The sequence below is a fragment of the Branchiostoma lanceolatum genome, chromosome 3 (genome assembly GCF_035083965.1).
Source record: "Branchiostoma lanceolatum isolate klBraLanc5 chromosome 3, klBraLanc5.hap2, whole genome shotgun sequence".
Taxonomy (NCBI): domain Eukaryota; kingdom Metazoa; phylum Chordata; class Leptocardii; order Amphioxiformes; family Branchiostomatidae; genus Branchiostoma; species Branchiostoma lanceolatum.
Window position 1 is genome coordinate 9,998,763 of NC_089724.1, and position 17,512 is coordinate 10,016,274.

The window sequence follows — 17,512 nt, forward strand, 5'->3', positions numbered from 1 at the left end:
ATTAATTATGCTAATTAGGCCCACATTTGCATATTTCCTATCTATCAACATTCCTCTCTTCCTTAGTTACAAATGTCACATATTTGAATAGTCATATCATGGAACACAGCAGATTTTTAAAATTGCCTCATTAATTATGCGAGTTAGAATTTGATTTGCATAATTATCATCCAATCATACAAAGCATCACGTAAGCTATCTACATACCAAAAATCATGACCATCCATCAAGACCATCTCGAGTTATAGTTTTTCTCATTAATTATGTCAATGAGGTTCTCATTTGCAAAGCTGATATCTATTAATATTTCTCTCTTCCTCAGTTACATATGTCACATGTTTAAGAGTCCTATCATGGAAATTGATGGATGTATAAACTTTCCTCATTAATTATGCAAATTAGATACTGATTTGCATAATAAGTATCTAATCATGTACATCAGCACTCAAGCTATGTACTTACAGAAATTTATGACCACCCACCAAGCCCTTCTTGAGTAATTCCCTTTCACAGTCTGAAGCAAAACCTGCCCCTGCTATAGCCAACCCATAGGTCTGCTTGGAGACTACCTTACCATTATGCCTACAGCTGGCTCACAGCCAATTTGTGTAACTGACGTTTCCTGCCCTCAACATGACCCCTCAGGACCTCCTTGCCCTATGCATGACGCCTTGGAAAAACAGAGCCCACACGTACACATACTTCAGCATACAATGTAACACATTTTTACACTTTTCTCGTTAATTATGCAAAACACTTCGCCCAAAATCTAATCATCTTGAGATTTCCCACACACACACCGACACACCAACTACGACAACAAACCATCCAGGCGTTCTCGACTTATTCTGTTCACTAACAGACACACAGACAAGCACCATCGAATAACCTTGTCGACGAAACCATTTCGTCGACGAAGGTAACTATATTGTGTGTGAGCTGTATAGTACAAGGCGTGGTGACATATAACGTTACTGTCGTGTACCTTGGCAGATCATCAAGTGACTTCTCGTAATCAATACCTTGCTTTGCTGCATTACAATCAGATATCGCTAGAGGACGCCCGCGATGCGGAAGTGACCAGCGTTAGCCAGGTGACCCTTGACACATGTTTCGTCTGTGAGTCATATTTACATCTTCGTGGGGGTAGAAAACATCGTCTTGTGATCGTCACGAGATAATTAGTTAACCAACCGGGAACCGATGCTCCGGTCCAGGTCTTACGAGGCCATACCTGATAACGAGGAGGTCGGAAGTCCAGGTGGCAAACGGAGACGGCGGCCGAATTTCTATAGGTAACGTCTGGAGCTCTGTCTGGAGTTCTCATGTTCATAACCATTGTAGGTATAACCAAGGGGGTTCTATCTAACGTTACATGCCATCTAAGAATGTGCGCACCCTTCAAGTTCAAACATAGACGTCTAAACCGTGCCTCATTTAGCGTTACAGCGTCAGAAGTTTTTTTATGGAGGTCGCGATCGAGATAGGGCAGCTGAATATGGACTGTAACGTTAACAACAGTTTAGTTTATTGCAAATTCGACGAACGATGAAGAACAATAGAACAAGTGACTACTGTATAAACCTAAGTCTAAATGCTGGCTCTGAGTTCAAACTTTTTAAATCAAGCTCTGACGTTTTTGTCTGAAACAGCGGAAGACGAAAGATCATGAATTGTGTACAAAAACCCTAGCTGTTCATGAGTTGTGTAACCTTATCTTACATAACGTGCATAACGTGATATCATTGCTTACAAAAGGGAAGTCAAACCCTTCACTAGTTATAGACAATTACGTTTTTATAATCTAGTTTAGCTGCTTTTATACCTATTATACCCTGTTATTTTATCTATGTTTTTGCAATTAGCCTTCGGGCAGGAATTTGCAATAAACTTATAAACTTAAGTCATTAAATGTATTATGTAGGTTGGATTCTTCTTCATGTTGTTTCTTTGTTTCAGGTTTTGTTCGTGTAAGTTCTGTATGCCTGCCATGGGGACCTCGTTGGTGCTGGTGTTTGTTGTGGTGTTCTCAGTGTACCTGGCCAATGGATATCCCATCCATGCCTCCTGTACCATTGACTGGTGAGGACTACATAGCTTTTCTGTTCTGAATCAAAGTTGAACTGCAATTATCAACACACAAATTTTCCACTGCTAATTTACCACATTTGTTGATCTATTTCAGGGGTTTCAGCCAGAACTGCTCGGCTGTGAATGCCAGTTTGGTGAAGATGATCAACACATGGACATCTAGTGACAACTGCAAGAACGGGGGAGAAAAGTGCCTGTACACGGTACTTCATTTCAATGCTGTTTCTTGTTTTGTTTGTTTTATTTATTTGCACATAAAAAAAAAAAGAGTAATAGTTATGATATCTGCAACATATCATATCTAAGTATAAACTAAAGGCTTTTCATTGACGCCATGGTAATGTTGGTGGGTAGCCTGACTAAATCTCGCTCCTAGCGGCCCGACGGTCACCGCCCCCTTGAGGGAGGGGGTCAGTAACCCCAGCCAGCGAGAGATTGTGTAAACACAGGCTAGTTGGTGGGTATATGGATGAAGCAGCAGCATGTCGGCATGTTTGAAACACTGCGTTTGCATTGACTGTGCAACCTGTCATATTTCGTAGGTGGAACTAACATTTCAACATAATTTTTGTCGTTAAATTGACCATGATTTCAACCGTTAGATATTGGTGTCTTGGAGTGATGAAATTTTCTTGTGTAAGGTAAGTCAAGTACTAGAAGTAGCATCCAGTATTTGATTATACTGCTGCAGGGTCCCTAAGGAGGGCAGCACTTGGCTAGTCTAATCACATTCTGCTTCCAAGCTGCTCTGTCCAGCAGGTTCACATGGGTGATGCCATGCACCAATTGCAAGGAGGTTGTATCTCCATATAACGTCCATGCATGCACGCACCTTAATTTCCTTCCTAACACACTCCAACCTAAATTTCCTTGGTCTACCACAAACTTTGTTGCCTGGCAGTTGGTGACCGTGTTTGAATTTTAAACTTGACTCTTGTATATTTCAGTTTGTCAGTGCATCTGACACTGAGCTGAAGGCGACCCACAAGACGCCTGTACACATGTATGTGGATGACCTGACCTTCACCTTCACAGCGGGACAGGCACCCCCTACCAAGTGCAGGGTCAAGGTGAGAATGGTTAAAGTTTAGACACCTCTGTCTCTCTCTCTCCAGCTATCATTCTATACGCTGTAGAACTCCATTGGTGTCACATGGCAAATTCACAATCCAAGTTAAGTCATATTTGTAAGCCAGGAATAGTGTTGTGATTGAACCTTTAAAAGAATGAAATACCTATTTACCAGAATACACATAAAGAAAGATGAAATGTATCAAAATACAGAATGCTTTGATGAGTAAGCATCACAGGTTGCTACATTTTGGCATAAAATGATGAAACTGTTATACTTGTATATGGCCCTCAGCCTGGGAACAAGAAATCATTGAGTGACGCCAGTCTATCCCCATGTTTGTTTGTACTGACCACAATTGTTTGTGTAGTGGGGTCTGTGTAATAAGTGCACATGACCAAGCTAGGTATAGTTTAAATGAAGATAACCTAACCCCAACTCATGAACACATACCGTATTTCAGTAGATTCCACCCATATTTATGTGTATTCTAGTGTTTTCTGGAAAATAGTTGGACTGCAGAATGCTACAGTTGAAGATCTTATTGTCATTTGCATCTGTTGTGTGTTCCCAGGCTCATTCCACATCCGAGACTTGGTACGCCTATCTGGACTACAGCACCAACTACTGCAACCTGCGCAACCTGGCCGAGGGGGCGGGGCTCACCGAGTCGCCCAACTTTACAGAAGTGACCAGCGACAGTATCTGTACCCAGTACTCATCTAGGAACTGCACTAAGTACTGACATACTCGGTTGGCGAACTGTTTGTAACGACTTCCACCAAACAAATACAACCTTTTTTTTACATTACTTTAATTGTCATTGACAAATTTTTATTCACATAAATGCTGTAACGTTAATTCTCATCTATGTGGTTTATGCATTCACGGATTTTGCTTGTATCCTTTGGGATAGAAGGTCTACATTGTTCTTATTTAGAAGTTTGCTAAGTAGAGGATAACAAGGATTGTTCCTAATCAATGAAAAAACTCAGCTGGTCAAAGGTTAAGTTAGACAGTATGCTGGAAAATGCTTTAACTTTAAAGGCCTTATGTTGAGTGTTGTCTGAATAACAAATTGATTTTGATGTGATTTTGATAAACAAATATTTAGTAACATAAAGCTTTTTACTTTTCTCAGCATCAAAAGATGAAGACACAGATGTATAAAGACTACAGAAACAAAGTGTAAAAAGATGTTAGACCTGTTTTCAGATGACCTGTGTTCAAGGCTATGTTACCAGCTTGTCTGTTTGGTTGTTTTCTGAGAACAGAGATGTAAACTCAGTGTGTTGCTAGCTGTATGTATTCATTTGAATAAAAGAAGCTGTGCACAAAAAGGCTGCTTTGCCAGTGTGTTTGTGGCTGTGTATGGCTGACAGGGGAAGAGTGCCCAGTTGTATACGTGGTCTTCGACAGATCTACCCTACAGCATCTTTTATGGCTAAATAGTCCAATATGAGGTAGACAGTCTCTGCCACATACATCACATCTATCTGAAAGCTAACTCATTTCTGTTGCAATGCTCTTTTCTGAAGATTCACTTTTAATTTTTTTAATAATTATTATGTAGACCGAATACTCAATCTTTGCAGACAGGAGCACACAATTGGTGGAGCTGAATCGCAAGGGTCTGGAGCGATTGCCTACTGATTGCGCCACACGATGGCACACTTTCTTCTGTGCTGTGCATCAGTCTAGCTTCTCCGGATTTTAGCTCCCTGGACAGTGTGCATCTTGATTGGTTGGAAGAGTACCTAAGGGCTGCTTTAGTCATATGGGTGAGGAGGAGTGGGGAATGTGTAGAGAAGTTCTGTATCTTAAACTGTATATGGTGGCTGCCTAATTGGAAGACTCACAAAATGTATCAGCTGTATGCCATTACACATTGGCATCTTTTATGTGTTGCCTTAAACAAACTTCAGTTTAGCATTTATTTGAAGTATGTGGCTGGCAATCCAGTGAAGTGGTCCATATATATAACGGGTGGGGCACATCGAGACAGCATCAAAGTTTTAGGGAACATTTGAGATATTTCTTATAATGCCAGCCATCAAGGATAACTCTTAATGCCTTATCTGGTTACATTTCTTTTACTTTCTGTCTGGTTACTGTAAATGCAGAAGTGTTGGTGGTGGTTTTATATTTGCAGTTATCGTGGTGAGATCTCCGGATCCGCCGCAAACTTAAAACCACTGCAGACATCTTTTGCCCTCCTACCCCCTTGTCTACTATTGTCTCAAACACGAACACTCCATTTTCTCCCTATCACCAGATTAAAACCATGTGAACTTTAATGCATTTACAGTAATTTGGAAGGGCTTACTCAGAGTCATTGCTATATACATTGTACAACCGACATTGTAAATCTTAAACATTCAATATTTCCTACTGTGATACAATAATTTATGGTGGTCATCATGTCTTTAACTTACAGTAGGTAGAAATATTTCATACAAGCAATTACAAACAGCACAGGACAACAAATCTGAACACTATATACAGATGCTTCGTATATAATACTAATAATAAACAGTTGTGCATTTGACAGTCATCTAATCTTAAGGCTTCATAATATACATGTACCTTTATGGATTGAAATGTGAGTTTTGCCCCATCTTTCTGGGTGAGGCAGAGAAGTTTTTTATTTACCGTGATGTACAAAACAGGTTTGCTATACACCACCTATAATGATCGGTCCATCCCTGAAGTCCAGTAACACAACTGAGTATCATATTTCCATATATACACACTTAAATGGCAAAGTCCACAATTGGAAACATGTTGGAAGCTACCATTCCAAACTAGGGGTAGACAGGTTATGTTTCCTCAGCTGGCAGGCTTGGGTACAGCAGACACGGGTCGGGGGGTTCTGGCACTGGAACTGAGATTAAACCAAACCTTTACAAAAACTCAACTGTTCATTCATCGATGAAAGTTAGACACCCAGGTAATGAGATACACATTACAAATGTTACTCAAGCAACTGGGCGAGTTTGTTACAAAATTTATTCAACTGCTTGAGTAACTTTTGTATTGTGAAACAATTGTTTATTACCACAGTAGTCTTGTTCGTGAAAGGTTTTACAAGATTTCACTATGTTGATTCAATGAATAGAACCTCCTTGGTTGGACTATTCCTATATCTGTCATTCCTCCTATTCATCACTAAATTTCATAGCAAACACAAACTTTTCTTTGTGCAAGGGCAATACTTACATCTGTATGTCTGGGTCTGTGTCATCCAGAATCTGTCCTTTGGGTGGCAAAATTCCTGTAAGAATAAAAAAGATGACAAAACTCTCAGTAGTCTGTACATTGGAAGGGAAGAGAAAAAAGATTTTGTTGATACAGAACAAAGGTGATCTACTTTGTTTCTGCCAATGCCATGAAGAAATTATGAAACTGACAGTTACTAAAGATGGATAAAGGCCATTATGGCTGACAAAGTAGAAAACCTTACCAACTGCTGAGTTGATGCCCTCGTGTTTTGCCAGCGCCATGAGGAAGCCGTAGAACGATACTCTGGGGGCCGACATCAGGATCCCGCGAAGAATGTCCACCGGGGGGTGGCTGGGAAAATAAAGATGGAATAAACAACTTTGTTTCCTTCTTTGATATAAACATTATCAGATAAAAAAGCCCATATAGATGATTGCCTGACTGCTAGGCCACTGACGCCATGTAGAAACGTAAAAACCCTGTCCCCACCTGAACTGGAATGTTTCACACAGCATCTTCACTGCTTCAAAGAACTGTGCCGACTCCACACTGTCTGGTCCGTCCGACAGCTGCGGGGTCTTCCCTTTGGCGCGGGAAACCGTGGGAACCACGACGGTGTCTCGGCTGCCGCGGGTGGCTGACATGATGTTGGTGTAGATCTCAGACGACGTGTACAGGAACTCTGAAAATACACGCAAATCATTTTTATCTATCTATTTTGTTTAGCTGTGAAAACAGTACAGCCAAGGCTGCACGAATAGACAGTGGCTAGCCATGGTCATGAGTCAATACAAGACATGGAATTTGAATATAAAACTTTTGAACAGTATAACAAAGTTCTTTATTAACAACCAAAAAGTTACAAAGTTTCGGTGTATGACTGAATGGTTCTACTTCGCACTGCAGCTAGCTGTTGCAGTGTTGAGAAGGCAGTCCCAAACATAAAGTATAGTCACATATACATGTGCATATATGGATATTGTCAAGCAACAACAGTAAGAAACTAAACAACTATGAGCTACTTCTTTAAGAACCAGTCAGTATTGCCCTGAAGAAGGTGACAGATGGTCACCGAAACATCAGCAACTCCTTGGTTGTGAATAAAGAACTTTGTTATATAGTCCAGCGGCATAGCTGAAAAATTGTGCAAATTTGTCTAAAAGCACCAAATTTGGCACACATGTAGTTGAATGTATTCTTAACAAATACAGATATGGAGGCATCTCAATTTTTGCCCAGAAATAATTTTACGGCATTTTTGGCTATTTTCGTACCAAATATGTATATTTTTGCTCCCGTGTCCAGGTATTTAAACCAAATGGCCTGAAATTTGGTAGGAAGATGCTTATGATTTATGTCAACAGGACTCCGTTTACATTTTTTTGGCATGCATTACTTAAAATGGTTGATTTTGCGTTTTTTTGCCATTTTTGGACAAAATATGTATATTTTGGCTCCTGTGCCATGGTAATTAAACCAAATAACCTGGAATTTGGTGTGACGGTGCCTATGATATATTTACACATGACCTTTGTAATATATTTTGCATACATTACTTCAGAATTGTTAATTTGTCCCTTTTTTGGCCATTTATAGACCAAAAAAGTACATTTTTGGCTCCTGTGCCCTTGTAGTCAAACCAAATGACCTGGAATTTGGTACGGATTTATGTTTTCGCAATGTGAATGGGGAAATGATAAGTTGGAAGAGTCCATGTAGTATGAGGGTATTTTAGGAAGAGTCCATCTCTCGCGTGGGGACCAAAATTTTTAAAACTCAATTTTGGAGTGGGTTGTTTGTGAGTGTCCAGCTGTGGGTAGAAGTAATACAAGAAAAAAGACATACAAACCACACAACTCTTTATCTTGTGATATTCATTTGGAAACAAACTACTTTTAAGTTAATCAATACATGATAACACTTAATCGAGCCCTTAGAAAATATTTTCTTGAAAAGCTCATCTGAGAGCTCCGATCCATTCCATTCCTACTAGTTTGAACATTTCCCAAAAGTCTCTGTTTTCATTAGCAAGCTGTAGTGCTCCCAACTTCCCCCGTCCAGAAAACGCACTCACAGTGTCGCATCCGGCGTAGGCATGCATTCCAAGGAGACTGTTGCAATGGTGCGGTCGATCGCACCCGCGATACTAACATATCGTATTCGTAAAATATATCCTTTCCGTGTCTGCGTCCCACACTTAAAAAAATATTGATGATGGAATTGAGTGCTTGAATGCCAAACAGAGTAGGAAGACGTCTGTACCTTCCGATTACATAATTCTTGTGTCAACAGTATTGGCACTAGGAATGGGTGTTAATACCAAATACCACAATAGCCCGGATTTTCTGATACAACAAGATGTTCTAAGCACCTCTGTGTAATTGTTTTGAAATTTTCGTCCAAAACTACCCCGAAAATTACTTTTTGTACCCTGAAAACGGATGTTTTTTGCCAATACATGTATCTAAAATTAATCTTCTCCACTTTTGAGTACAACGTAGATTATGTTCTTGATGGTCCCTTCAATGGTGTTTTATGTGACATGCCATACGGTAAGAGCACTTTGCACTTCAAAGGGCAAGGTGTCAAGCTCATATTATAGGCCAAAGGTCAGGAAAACAGTCCAAAATGACTGTTTTTTGCAAACATTCACGATATTCCCACATTTAGAAAAATATGCAGGTATAAAAAGATATTTCTTATGAACCCTTTGACTTTCCAGTGCTATTCCATGCTACAAGAGTGCATCTCTATGATCTGCATTATAAAAAAGTTCAATGTGAAGGTATACAACAATTTTGAAGCAATACATTGGCTGCAGAAATTTGGCCCTTCACATCCGCTTCCTCACCAATACGAATCCGCCACACTCCAAACGAAGTGAGCATTATTTGTCATTAACAAATACACTGGTGAAATTGAAAAGCCGTTGGATATTTTTTGAGAACAGATCGGGAAGGGATTTTCAAAGAAACATTTCTGGTGTCAAAATGGGGGAAGACCCGGAAGAGGAAATGTTATATCGTTGTATTCCATGCGTAATGGCCCCAATGGTTACTGTAAGGAAAAGGTCTATAAGAAGTGGGAGTGAACAACGGAACAGAAACATGTGAGGAAAAACGTTATACCGGTAAGTCCAGACCGGAACCCATGACATACATGTATGTGTGCTAAAATATTTTTTTCTGTTACATATAAAATTGTATATAGGCATATATTCCAGTGCAAATTTCACGATCTACGGAATCTTAGATCTAAGAAGATTTAAAGCAAAAAAGTAGAGTATAATAACTATAAGCTAGAGATTTTTTTTCAATTCCGGACTTAGATTTCTTTGGACTTGAACTTACATGTAGGTAAACGTTAGGTCCAGTCCGGATCAGGTCCGGGGTTTAGGTACGCAGCACAATCAAGAGGTATAACTATAAGTAACGTCAAACCAGCTACGCAACGACCCAATGTCCCTGTAAGTACAAGCTCTTCTATATTTGTAAGTTTGTCTGTTTGTTTGTTTGTTTGTTTGTTTGAACCTTTGTTTATTCATAATAAACTCAGATTTTTTTACATTAGGCCACACCAACTTAATTTTATGGATGACATCCGCGCGCGCATTGATTTTCGCCTGTTCTCAAAAAAAAACCTCCGAAGAGGCTCCGAAACTTGCAGACTCATATTGCCGCAAAGGAGCAGCATTGAGCCGGCTTGTCGTAATACACTATATATACTTTTATTGGCAGCCGTCAGTCTCGCAAGACTATGGCGTCACATCCTGGTCTGTGGGTTGTCCGCAGCGTCTGCTGTGGCTGTACAGTCCAATCTTGGAGAGGCAGGCTCGTTTGCAGTTTCTGCATGTGTATCCCTCTCCTGGCCTCGTGTGTGTTGACGACTCCACCTGTCGTCGGCGTACCCTCCTCGCTTCCCATTTCTCCTCCCTCTATATATACTACCGCAAAACTATCAAAGCCTCTTCTTCAGGAGCCCAAATGTTATGTACAATAAAAGATAATCATTATTATAGGATGTCCAGAGCACGAGATATGAAAACAAAAATTTCTGCTGCCGTTCGACAAACAACCACCAGGTGGTCTATAATCAAAGTTCGAAGTCCTTCCTTCTGACACCCATTTCTTTTTGTACACACCTACTAAAATACAAATACTGGAACTGCAATGGCGTGTTTGTAAATATTTTGCAAGGAGAGTAACTGAAGAAAGGAGCGACAGATTTTCATGTTATTTGATATGCAGGTAGGTTGGACAGAGATGTACAAACTGAAGTGCTAATTATGCAAATTCATACTGAATTTGCATAAGTAATGAGGAATATCTACTCTATTGCCTGCTCTATTGTGGGCTTTGAGGTCGCACCATCTGTTGGTCTCTTATCTAGGTCAGTAGCTATTTATAGCCACTTCTCCCCTTGCCCGGCCAGTGTGGGTCATACCATTGAGCGATATAGAATGGGGGGAACTGGTTTAATAAAAAAACAAAGTTTCATGGAGATTTTGGGTCCTAAGACTCTTGTTACATTTGGTATGCACAATTATATAGTTTTACACAAATCCACTTGACAATAGGCATCCGTTTCTGCTCATGCATGTACTTTCGAATCCTTCCTTGTGTGAACTACACGTATGTCAAAACCCCATTTTAACAACTGTTGAATGGCCTTAGCAATGGTTTTGCCTTCAGAAGTCCGCTGGGGTGTATCTCAAAGGTTCAAACTGTGACTTGACCGAATATCAACCAAATTGATCTGCCCTACTGATCGCTAAGAATTCCCGAATAACGGCTTTTTGTCAAAAGTCAATGTTAGAAATTAATCAAAACAGGTTATGTTTGAACATTTGCTGTACCTTAATGCAAATTTATATAATCAACGTTTAGATCAAGATAAAGATCTAATCATATGTTACAGGCACATAGAATATCTGTTGATTGGTACTAATCGTAGGCGTTTCTGTATGCCAAATATGGTCTATTCTGGATGAGACTAAGCCTTCACAGATGAAAATTCGCCATTTTGAAAAATGACCGTTTCCATGGCAACCGGTGACTACCAGTTAACCCCAAACTTACCCATTTTTCCACAAGGTCCTACCACTACACAAAAGTTGAGAAAAATCTATATTTTTCCCTTTGCTATTTGGTCTTTTACAGACAGAGCCTCTTGAAATTACCCATAATGCATTGCGATATGTGTGGCGATTTGATAACATGGCCGTTTGGTGTAATTCTTAAAACCCTTATAACTCCTGATAGAATTATCGGATTTTGTTGATTCAAAGCCCAAAATGCAGAGAATGATTTGGCCATTCAACATAATGTATTTTACAAGACCCCATAGATGGTCCAAATAAATGCCTGTTTTTTGAAAGTAAACAATACTTTTTTCTGCACAAAATTACCCAAAAAAACGGACTTAAAAGACTAATAACTTCTCATAGATGCGAAATATCGACCCAAAACCTATTATTTTGTGATTCCTGTGGTATCTTTTGCCTACAAACCGATTTTCACCGAAAAATATTAGTGTTTAATTTTTTGCCCCTCCCCCTTATTAAGGGTACTCTACGGTCAGTTTATTTTGGGTGTTCTAAACTTAAGATGCCGCCACGGCGCTCCTGGGCAGAAATGAAAATGCCTCCATATCCAGATTTGTGCAGAATATGTTCAACTACATGTGTGCCAAATTTGGTGCTTTTAGACAAAAGTGCACAATTCAGCTAATTTTGGGAGCTATGCCGCTGGACTAATAGTCATTAACCAACCTGATGAAATTACATATTGATTATTGCATTCAAGGAGAATATTGCACACAAACTTCACATTTTTCAGCCATGTATGCTTTTCCTACAAAAAGCATGATTATTCATGTATTTCCCATAGACGCATATACATGTACACAGAGCATTAAAAAACGAATTACATTCATTTGATTTTCAGGATACTATGCAGGGAAACAGTATTGCACATTAATGATTCAATTAATAATTGACAAATTTATCCTTTGTTAGTGTCTATGCCCTCTAAGACAAGTAAGAAGAGGGTTTATTGCAGAGGTGCAAAAGTAATTTTTACTGACCGTCATAGTAGAACTGTAGTTGGAAGGCAAACAGGAAATCCGTGAAGGACATGAGGCAATCCATGGCATCATCCATCAGAACTATTCTGTACAAATATAAATGGTAAAAAAATGTTCATATACATATATATGTATGCAATATCAGATTGTCACTCAAGTACACTCTGTGAAGTGTTTATGCTGGACACAAATGCTAAACTTTGTGCTTACCGATATATTTACACACAAATGTTTTCATCCTACACACGGTCATTGTAGTCTTCTCCATGGTTAACCTTCTCCCTACTGCCCGACCTAATGTAGTCACTAACGTGTACAGCTTTTTGGTGCCCAAAGGCTACCTTTGCAGAAAGAAGGTTAAAAGTACACAATCATGTAATGACAAGTTCAGGCTTCTGTACTAGATTTCAAGAGTCAAAGTGAACGTTTGTCTCACTTTCATATTGCAATGAGATCAAAAACTCAACTGCAGCAAAAGAAGCTACGTCAAAATCTATTTTTCAGGAGGTGCGATGGATGACAGGACTGTACCACTTTACCAGCCGGGGTGTTTTTTACCTGGCTGTTTTCTGCACCACCTCCAGTGGAAAGTCAGGACACAGTAGACACAGTAAGGACTGGTACTCCTTCGCATTCAGCAGGTCTGGAAACAGGCCAGGGAAATAACAATCAAAATGGGCCAAAAACAGTGATAAAAGGTACACAACCAGCAGTTGTTAAGTCACCAGATTTAGAATGTTATGCAGGTTTGACAAAGCTGTATTTGCCTCATCAAATCTGAACTGCCATCATATGAATGAAAGTAAGTTCAACATGTCTGGTCTATACTGTCCATAATCTCACAACACATACTTATAATGTACTTCGATCTAAATACTTTGGAACAGCTCTAATTTCTTCCACCTCTATTAGGTATACAGCTTTAAATCTAGATATAAACAGTTACTAATACAATACATACCCAAAATCTTACTTGGTCACATTTTGATTAAGGTTGAATGATGTACTTAACTAGTAAATCATTTCTTGTCTTGCAACTTTTTTCCATCAATTGAGATGTAATAATAAAGTTTGGACCGTTTTCTGACCTCCACTTTTTCCGACCTGTCGGAAGCACTTCCAGAAGATGCGTATGAAGGCGGTCCTGTTGTGGGGCGTGGCCTTGATGTACTCGTACTCACGGAACAGGGTGTGGTTCCCGCGGTGAACGCTGGTGAAACTGACGAAGGAGAAATATGGTTATGTCGATGAAGGTTAGACATCCAGATGCAGGTAATAAGATATGGAAGATAACAGTTACTGTTGCAGTAGTTCTTGTTTCTTTCACTGTAACTTCACGGTCACTTCTGTACTGAAAACTTATCATCACCGTGAAAAAAACCTGTTGTTACTATCTATGAGACCTTCACATATCCGTTCTGAAAATCACTTGCCACCACCGTGAAGTAAAAGTTCAGTGAAAATGTCCGTTTTGCTAGCGTGAAGATAAAGTGAATTACAGTACTCAAGCAACTGGATAAGATCTGGAAACGGTCAGACTTGTTACTAGTATACGTAGATAGCATGCGCTGTTTTTCATAACTGAAAACGGATGCTGTCTGAAACATCTAATAGTTTCCAAATTTTATCCAGTTACTTGTTGCTTGTCCAAATCTTATCCAGTTACTCAAGCGACTGGATAAATTTGGAAACGGTCAGATGTTTCAGATAGCATCCCGTATTTCGTCCCAGACAGCAGATGTTGTTTGAAACATCTCTTCATTTCCAAATTGTATCTTAAACAATTGATTGCAAATGAGAGACATCTGATATCATAAACGTTATACATCCGTGGTGTATGTGCCAAAGAGTAATTATAAAAATAGGTTTTCAACTTTATATGATGTTCATTCTGTGAGTATTCTATAAAACTGTCATGAACTTAATTGCTAAAAATAACAGAGCCTTTTACATGAACATAATTTTTGAAAAGAAGAAAAGTGACTCAAAATTCTAAAAAAATTGAAACATTGATAAGTGACACACAAAACATTGAGAGAAAAATGCTACATATTATTACAGAAGAAAGCGTCCCTTTATGCTTCTACTTCTGCTAAGCAATTGGTTGCTACACCAATGGAAATACTGACTAGTCGCTCAAGAACTTGGCCGGGTTGACTCGTGAGTTCTCCTCCCTGTGTTCCAACAGCTGACTGACGGCGTCTTCTAGGTACGTGATCACATGATGGCGGGCTGTAGGAGAAAAAAACATGATCTTACAATATTTAAAGCTATTGAGAAATATATCTCAGGGTGTCCTGTTAATGTTATGTAGGTGGCATGGGTGGAGGAGTCTTGAGTTTCCCGTAGACTTAAATTTATTCTGCCATCACCTGCTCATGGTCCTGAACCTTTATCTGGTGCTGATCTCGAGTTATTTTGCTTAACTGTAATATTACAATCAAGGTAGCCGTGGCGACTAAGGAAGGGAGTTTTTTCTTGATATAGTATATGTAATATCAAGAAAAAACTCCCTTCGTTAGTCGCCACAGCTACAATCAAGGAGGTTAAATAGGTTATATCAATGCAGTATAGGTCACAAGTACAAAATTCAGAGATTCAAATACGAAGGCACCCGCAAGTCTACTACTCCGGACATTAATTTGTCTCGTAATTTGTTGCTGAATTGAATTGAATTGTCAAGGAATGAATGCATCTTGTACTATACACAGGTATCAATGGGGGAGGGGGGCGCATACATTCTGAACGAAGGCTTACCCAAATACTCCTCGCCCGACATCGAAAACTGAGCCCCACTCATAGTTCGTGGCTGAATACGGAGCACTTCCAACAGCAACTAAAGGATCATGTTGACTGCCATGAAGATGCAGCTCCAAAGAAACCTGCAAAAGGGTGAAACTGGCGGTCGTGTTTGGCGTCTTCGTTTCACGGCAACCGCCCGGCCCGTTCAGCTGATTCAGTTCTGCAGTTTCATAGCAAGTCGCAAGGTGACACTCACAGACGAAGCGCTGCAGGTTTTTGGCGACGCGTCAGATTTTCTATCAAAATTTGTAGGGCCCAGATCAGATCATGGATGTTAGGGAATATGGATCCCTTAAAATGTCACTATTTACTGGTAAATCCAGTACGGAACCCGTTACATCCGTAAAACGGCACTCGGTTATCCAGTGCTGAATGACCTCCGCACTGGGTAACCAGTACCGAATGACCGTTGACCTAGCCGGAACGCAAATCCGTACTGGAACCCGAGTGCCGAGAGGAGTTCAGCTCTGGAACCCGAGTACCGAAACAAATTCAGTACTGGACGCCCAGTGCTGACGAAGCTTCGGTACTGGAATAAAGCCGTTCCGTACTGGAATTCTTGTACGGAACTTCCTTCCGTACTGGGGGCCGAGTATCGGCGCCATTTTCTCCACGGGTTCCGTACTGGGCGCCTAGTAAGGAGCCGGTTACATCTGTATATTTGCTACACGATCCTACACTACAGGACCTTCAGTCCACTGTATTGGTAATGAGCAAGGTACAAAGAAGTTAACCTATAGTACGTATCATTTTACACTTATCAAAGTTAGGCACTAAACCCGACACAAATGAAATAAGTGCATAAAGTGAGCCGAGCTTGGGAACAAGGGGGAAGTTTTAATCGTCTGCAAACTGTAAAGGCTTAGTTTCCAGACCACATGTACATGTTGTTAAACCCGGTTATTTCAATATTGCTTTTTATTCTGATGCTAATAACTCTAACCGTTCAACTTCAACCGTCGCATTTTGTCGTCCAGCGCTGAGACTTGTAAATTGTTAGAGTTTGAAGAGATGTTGACAAAATGTGTTGATGTAAATCGTGGGATGCCGGCCGTTCATGTGTCAGTCGTTTGTGTTTGGAAAAGGACGCCCAACAGCATCGTGCATGGAGAGGATGTCCATACTGCAGGGTAAGTCACACCATCCATGCATGGAGAGGGGTGCCCATACTGCAGAGGGACCTACATTGTATCCGTGCATGGAGAGGGGTGCCCATACTGCAGGGTCACAGCCGGGACCTATCCGTGCATGGAGAGGGGTGCCCATACTGCTGGTTCACAGGGACCTATCCGTGCATGGAGAGGGGTGCCCGTACTGCTGGGTCACAGGGACCTATCCGTGCATGGAGAGGGGTGCCAATACTGCAGGGTCACAGGGACCTATCCGTGCATGGAGAGGGGTGCCCATACTGCTGGGTCACAGGGACCTATCCGTGCATGGAGAGGGGTGCCAATACTGCAGGGTCACAGGGACCTATCCGTGCATGGAGAGGGGTGCCCATACTGCTGGGTCACAGGGACCTATCCGTGCATGGAGAGGGGTGCCCATACTGCTGGGTCACAGGGACCTATCCGTGCATGGAGAGGGGTGCCCATACTGCAGGGTCACAGGGACCTATACATGCAATAAATTCCTAATTTTCATAATTAATGTAAAAGTGACATAATTCGTCTTCTAAGTGGTAATTGGACTGTCAACATTGTGACCTGTGTGCATAGATTATGCAAATGTGGAAATCATTTGCATAATCATAATATTTCATGGAGATATGAGGTCTCCGAACTCTTGTTTCTACCAGTAATGTATCTACCAACAATGGCATCTTTATCATATTTACTATATCACCATATGCATATCTGACGGCACATTGCCACAACGTCAGCGTTTACTGTAGCGGGACTGTAACTAAACTGATTGGAATAAGTTGGAATACGGTAATATATGTGTGTGTACATGTAACGTTATCTGTATATATGTATATTCCTGTGTGGTTTGTTTTTTTCCATGATTGTATTTTTTAATGTTTGAGGCCAGGGTCATCTGAAAAGCAGATCCGTGGATCTGAGATGGACCCTGGTAAAATAAATAAATTGAAATTGTTTCTTATCACCTTTAACTGTCTTTAGACGGAAAGGCTATATGTAGACTATAGAATATTGTTAGTTATTACTGCGGTAATTCTCAAGGTTATTGCGTTCATGGGTATGATTTGATAATACTTGGACAGGCTTGATAAAGCAA

General features: G+C 40.3%; 2 protein-coding genes across 3 annotated transcripts; one reads left to right on the forward strand and one right to left on the reverse strand.

Annotated features, from left to right (window-relative positions):
• The first annotated feature begins 1,123 nt into the window (after positions 1 to 1,123).
• On the forward strand, positions 1,124 to 4,504 carry LOC136430127 (uncharacterized). 2 transcript variants are annotated; one of them, XM_066420445.1, is made up of 5 exons: positions 1,124 to 1,295; positions 1,960 to 2,082; positions 2,186 to 2,294; positions 3,039 to 3,161; positions 3,738 to 4,504. In XM_066420445.1, the coding sequence occupies exons 1-5, from the start codon at positions 1,204 to 1,206 to the stop codon at positions 3,906 to 3,908; spliced, it is 618 nt and encodes a 205-aa protein (XP_066276542.1). In that variant the 5' UTR covers positions 1,124 to 1,203; the 3' UTR covers positions 3,909 to 4,504. The 2 variants fall into 2 exon arrangements, with proteins under 2 accessions (XP_066276542.1, XP_066276543.1); XM_066420446.1 differs by lacking the exon at positions 1,124 to 1,295 and adding an exon at positions 1,317 to 1,340.
• Positions 4,505 to 5,028: 524 nt separating this feature from the next.
• Positions 5,029 to 15,441, reverse strand: LOC136430126 (centriolar satellite-associated tubulin polyglutamylase complex regulator 1-like). Its single transcript, XM_066420444.1, has 9 exons — positions 15,227 to 15,441; positions 14,599 to 14,701; positions 13,558 to 13,688; positions 13,028 to 13,112; positions 12,470 to 12,555; positions 6,875 to 7,067; positions 6,627 to 6,736; positions 6,383 to 6,437; positions 5,029 to 6,047 (listed from the first exon to the last, which is right to left on the reverse strand). Exons 1-9 carry the CDS (start codon positions 15,267 to 15,269, stop codon positions 5,993 to 5,995), a joined length of 861 nt encoding a protein of 286 aa, XP_066276541.1. The 5' UTR covers positions 15,270 to 15,441; the 3' UTR covers positions 5,029 to 5,992.
• Between the last annotated feature and the right edge of the window lie 2,071 nt (positions 15,442 to 17,512).

Coding starts and splice junctions, on each gene's coding strand:
- LOC136430126 (XM_066420444.1), bottom strand. CDS start 15,269: ATGAGTGGGGCTCAGTTTTCGATGTCGGGCGAGGAGTATTTGG. Junction 13,113..13,557: donor ACAGGTCGGAAAAAGTGGAG/GTCAGAAAACGG, acceptor GCCTGTTTCCAG/ACCTGCTGAATGCGAAGGAG. Junction 6,048..6,382: donor ACAGACCCAGACATACAGAT/GTAAGTATTGCC, acceptor GTTTAATCTCAG/TTCCAGTGCCAGAACCCCCC.
- LOC136430127 (XM_066420445.1), top strand. CDS start 1,204: ATGCTCCGGTCCAGGTCTTACGAGGCCATACCTGATAACGAGGAGGTC. Junction 1,296..1,959: donor CGGCGGCCGAATTTCTATAG/GTAACGTCTGGA, acceptor TCTTTGTTTCAG/GTTTTGTTCGTGTAAGTTCT. Junction 2,083..2,185: donor GCCTCCTGTACCATTGACTG/GTGAGGACTACA, acceptor GATCTATTTCAG/GGGTTTCAGCCAGAACTGCT.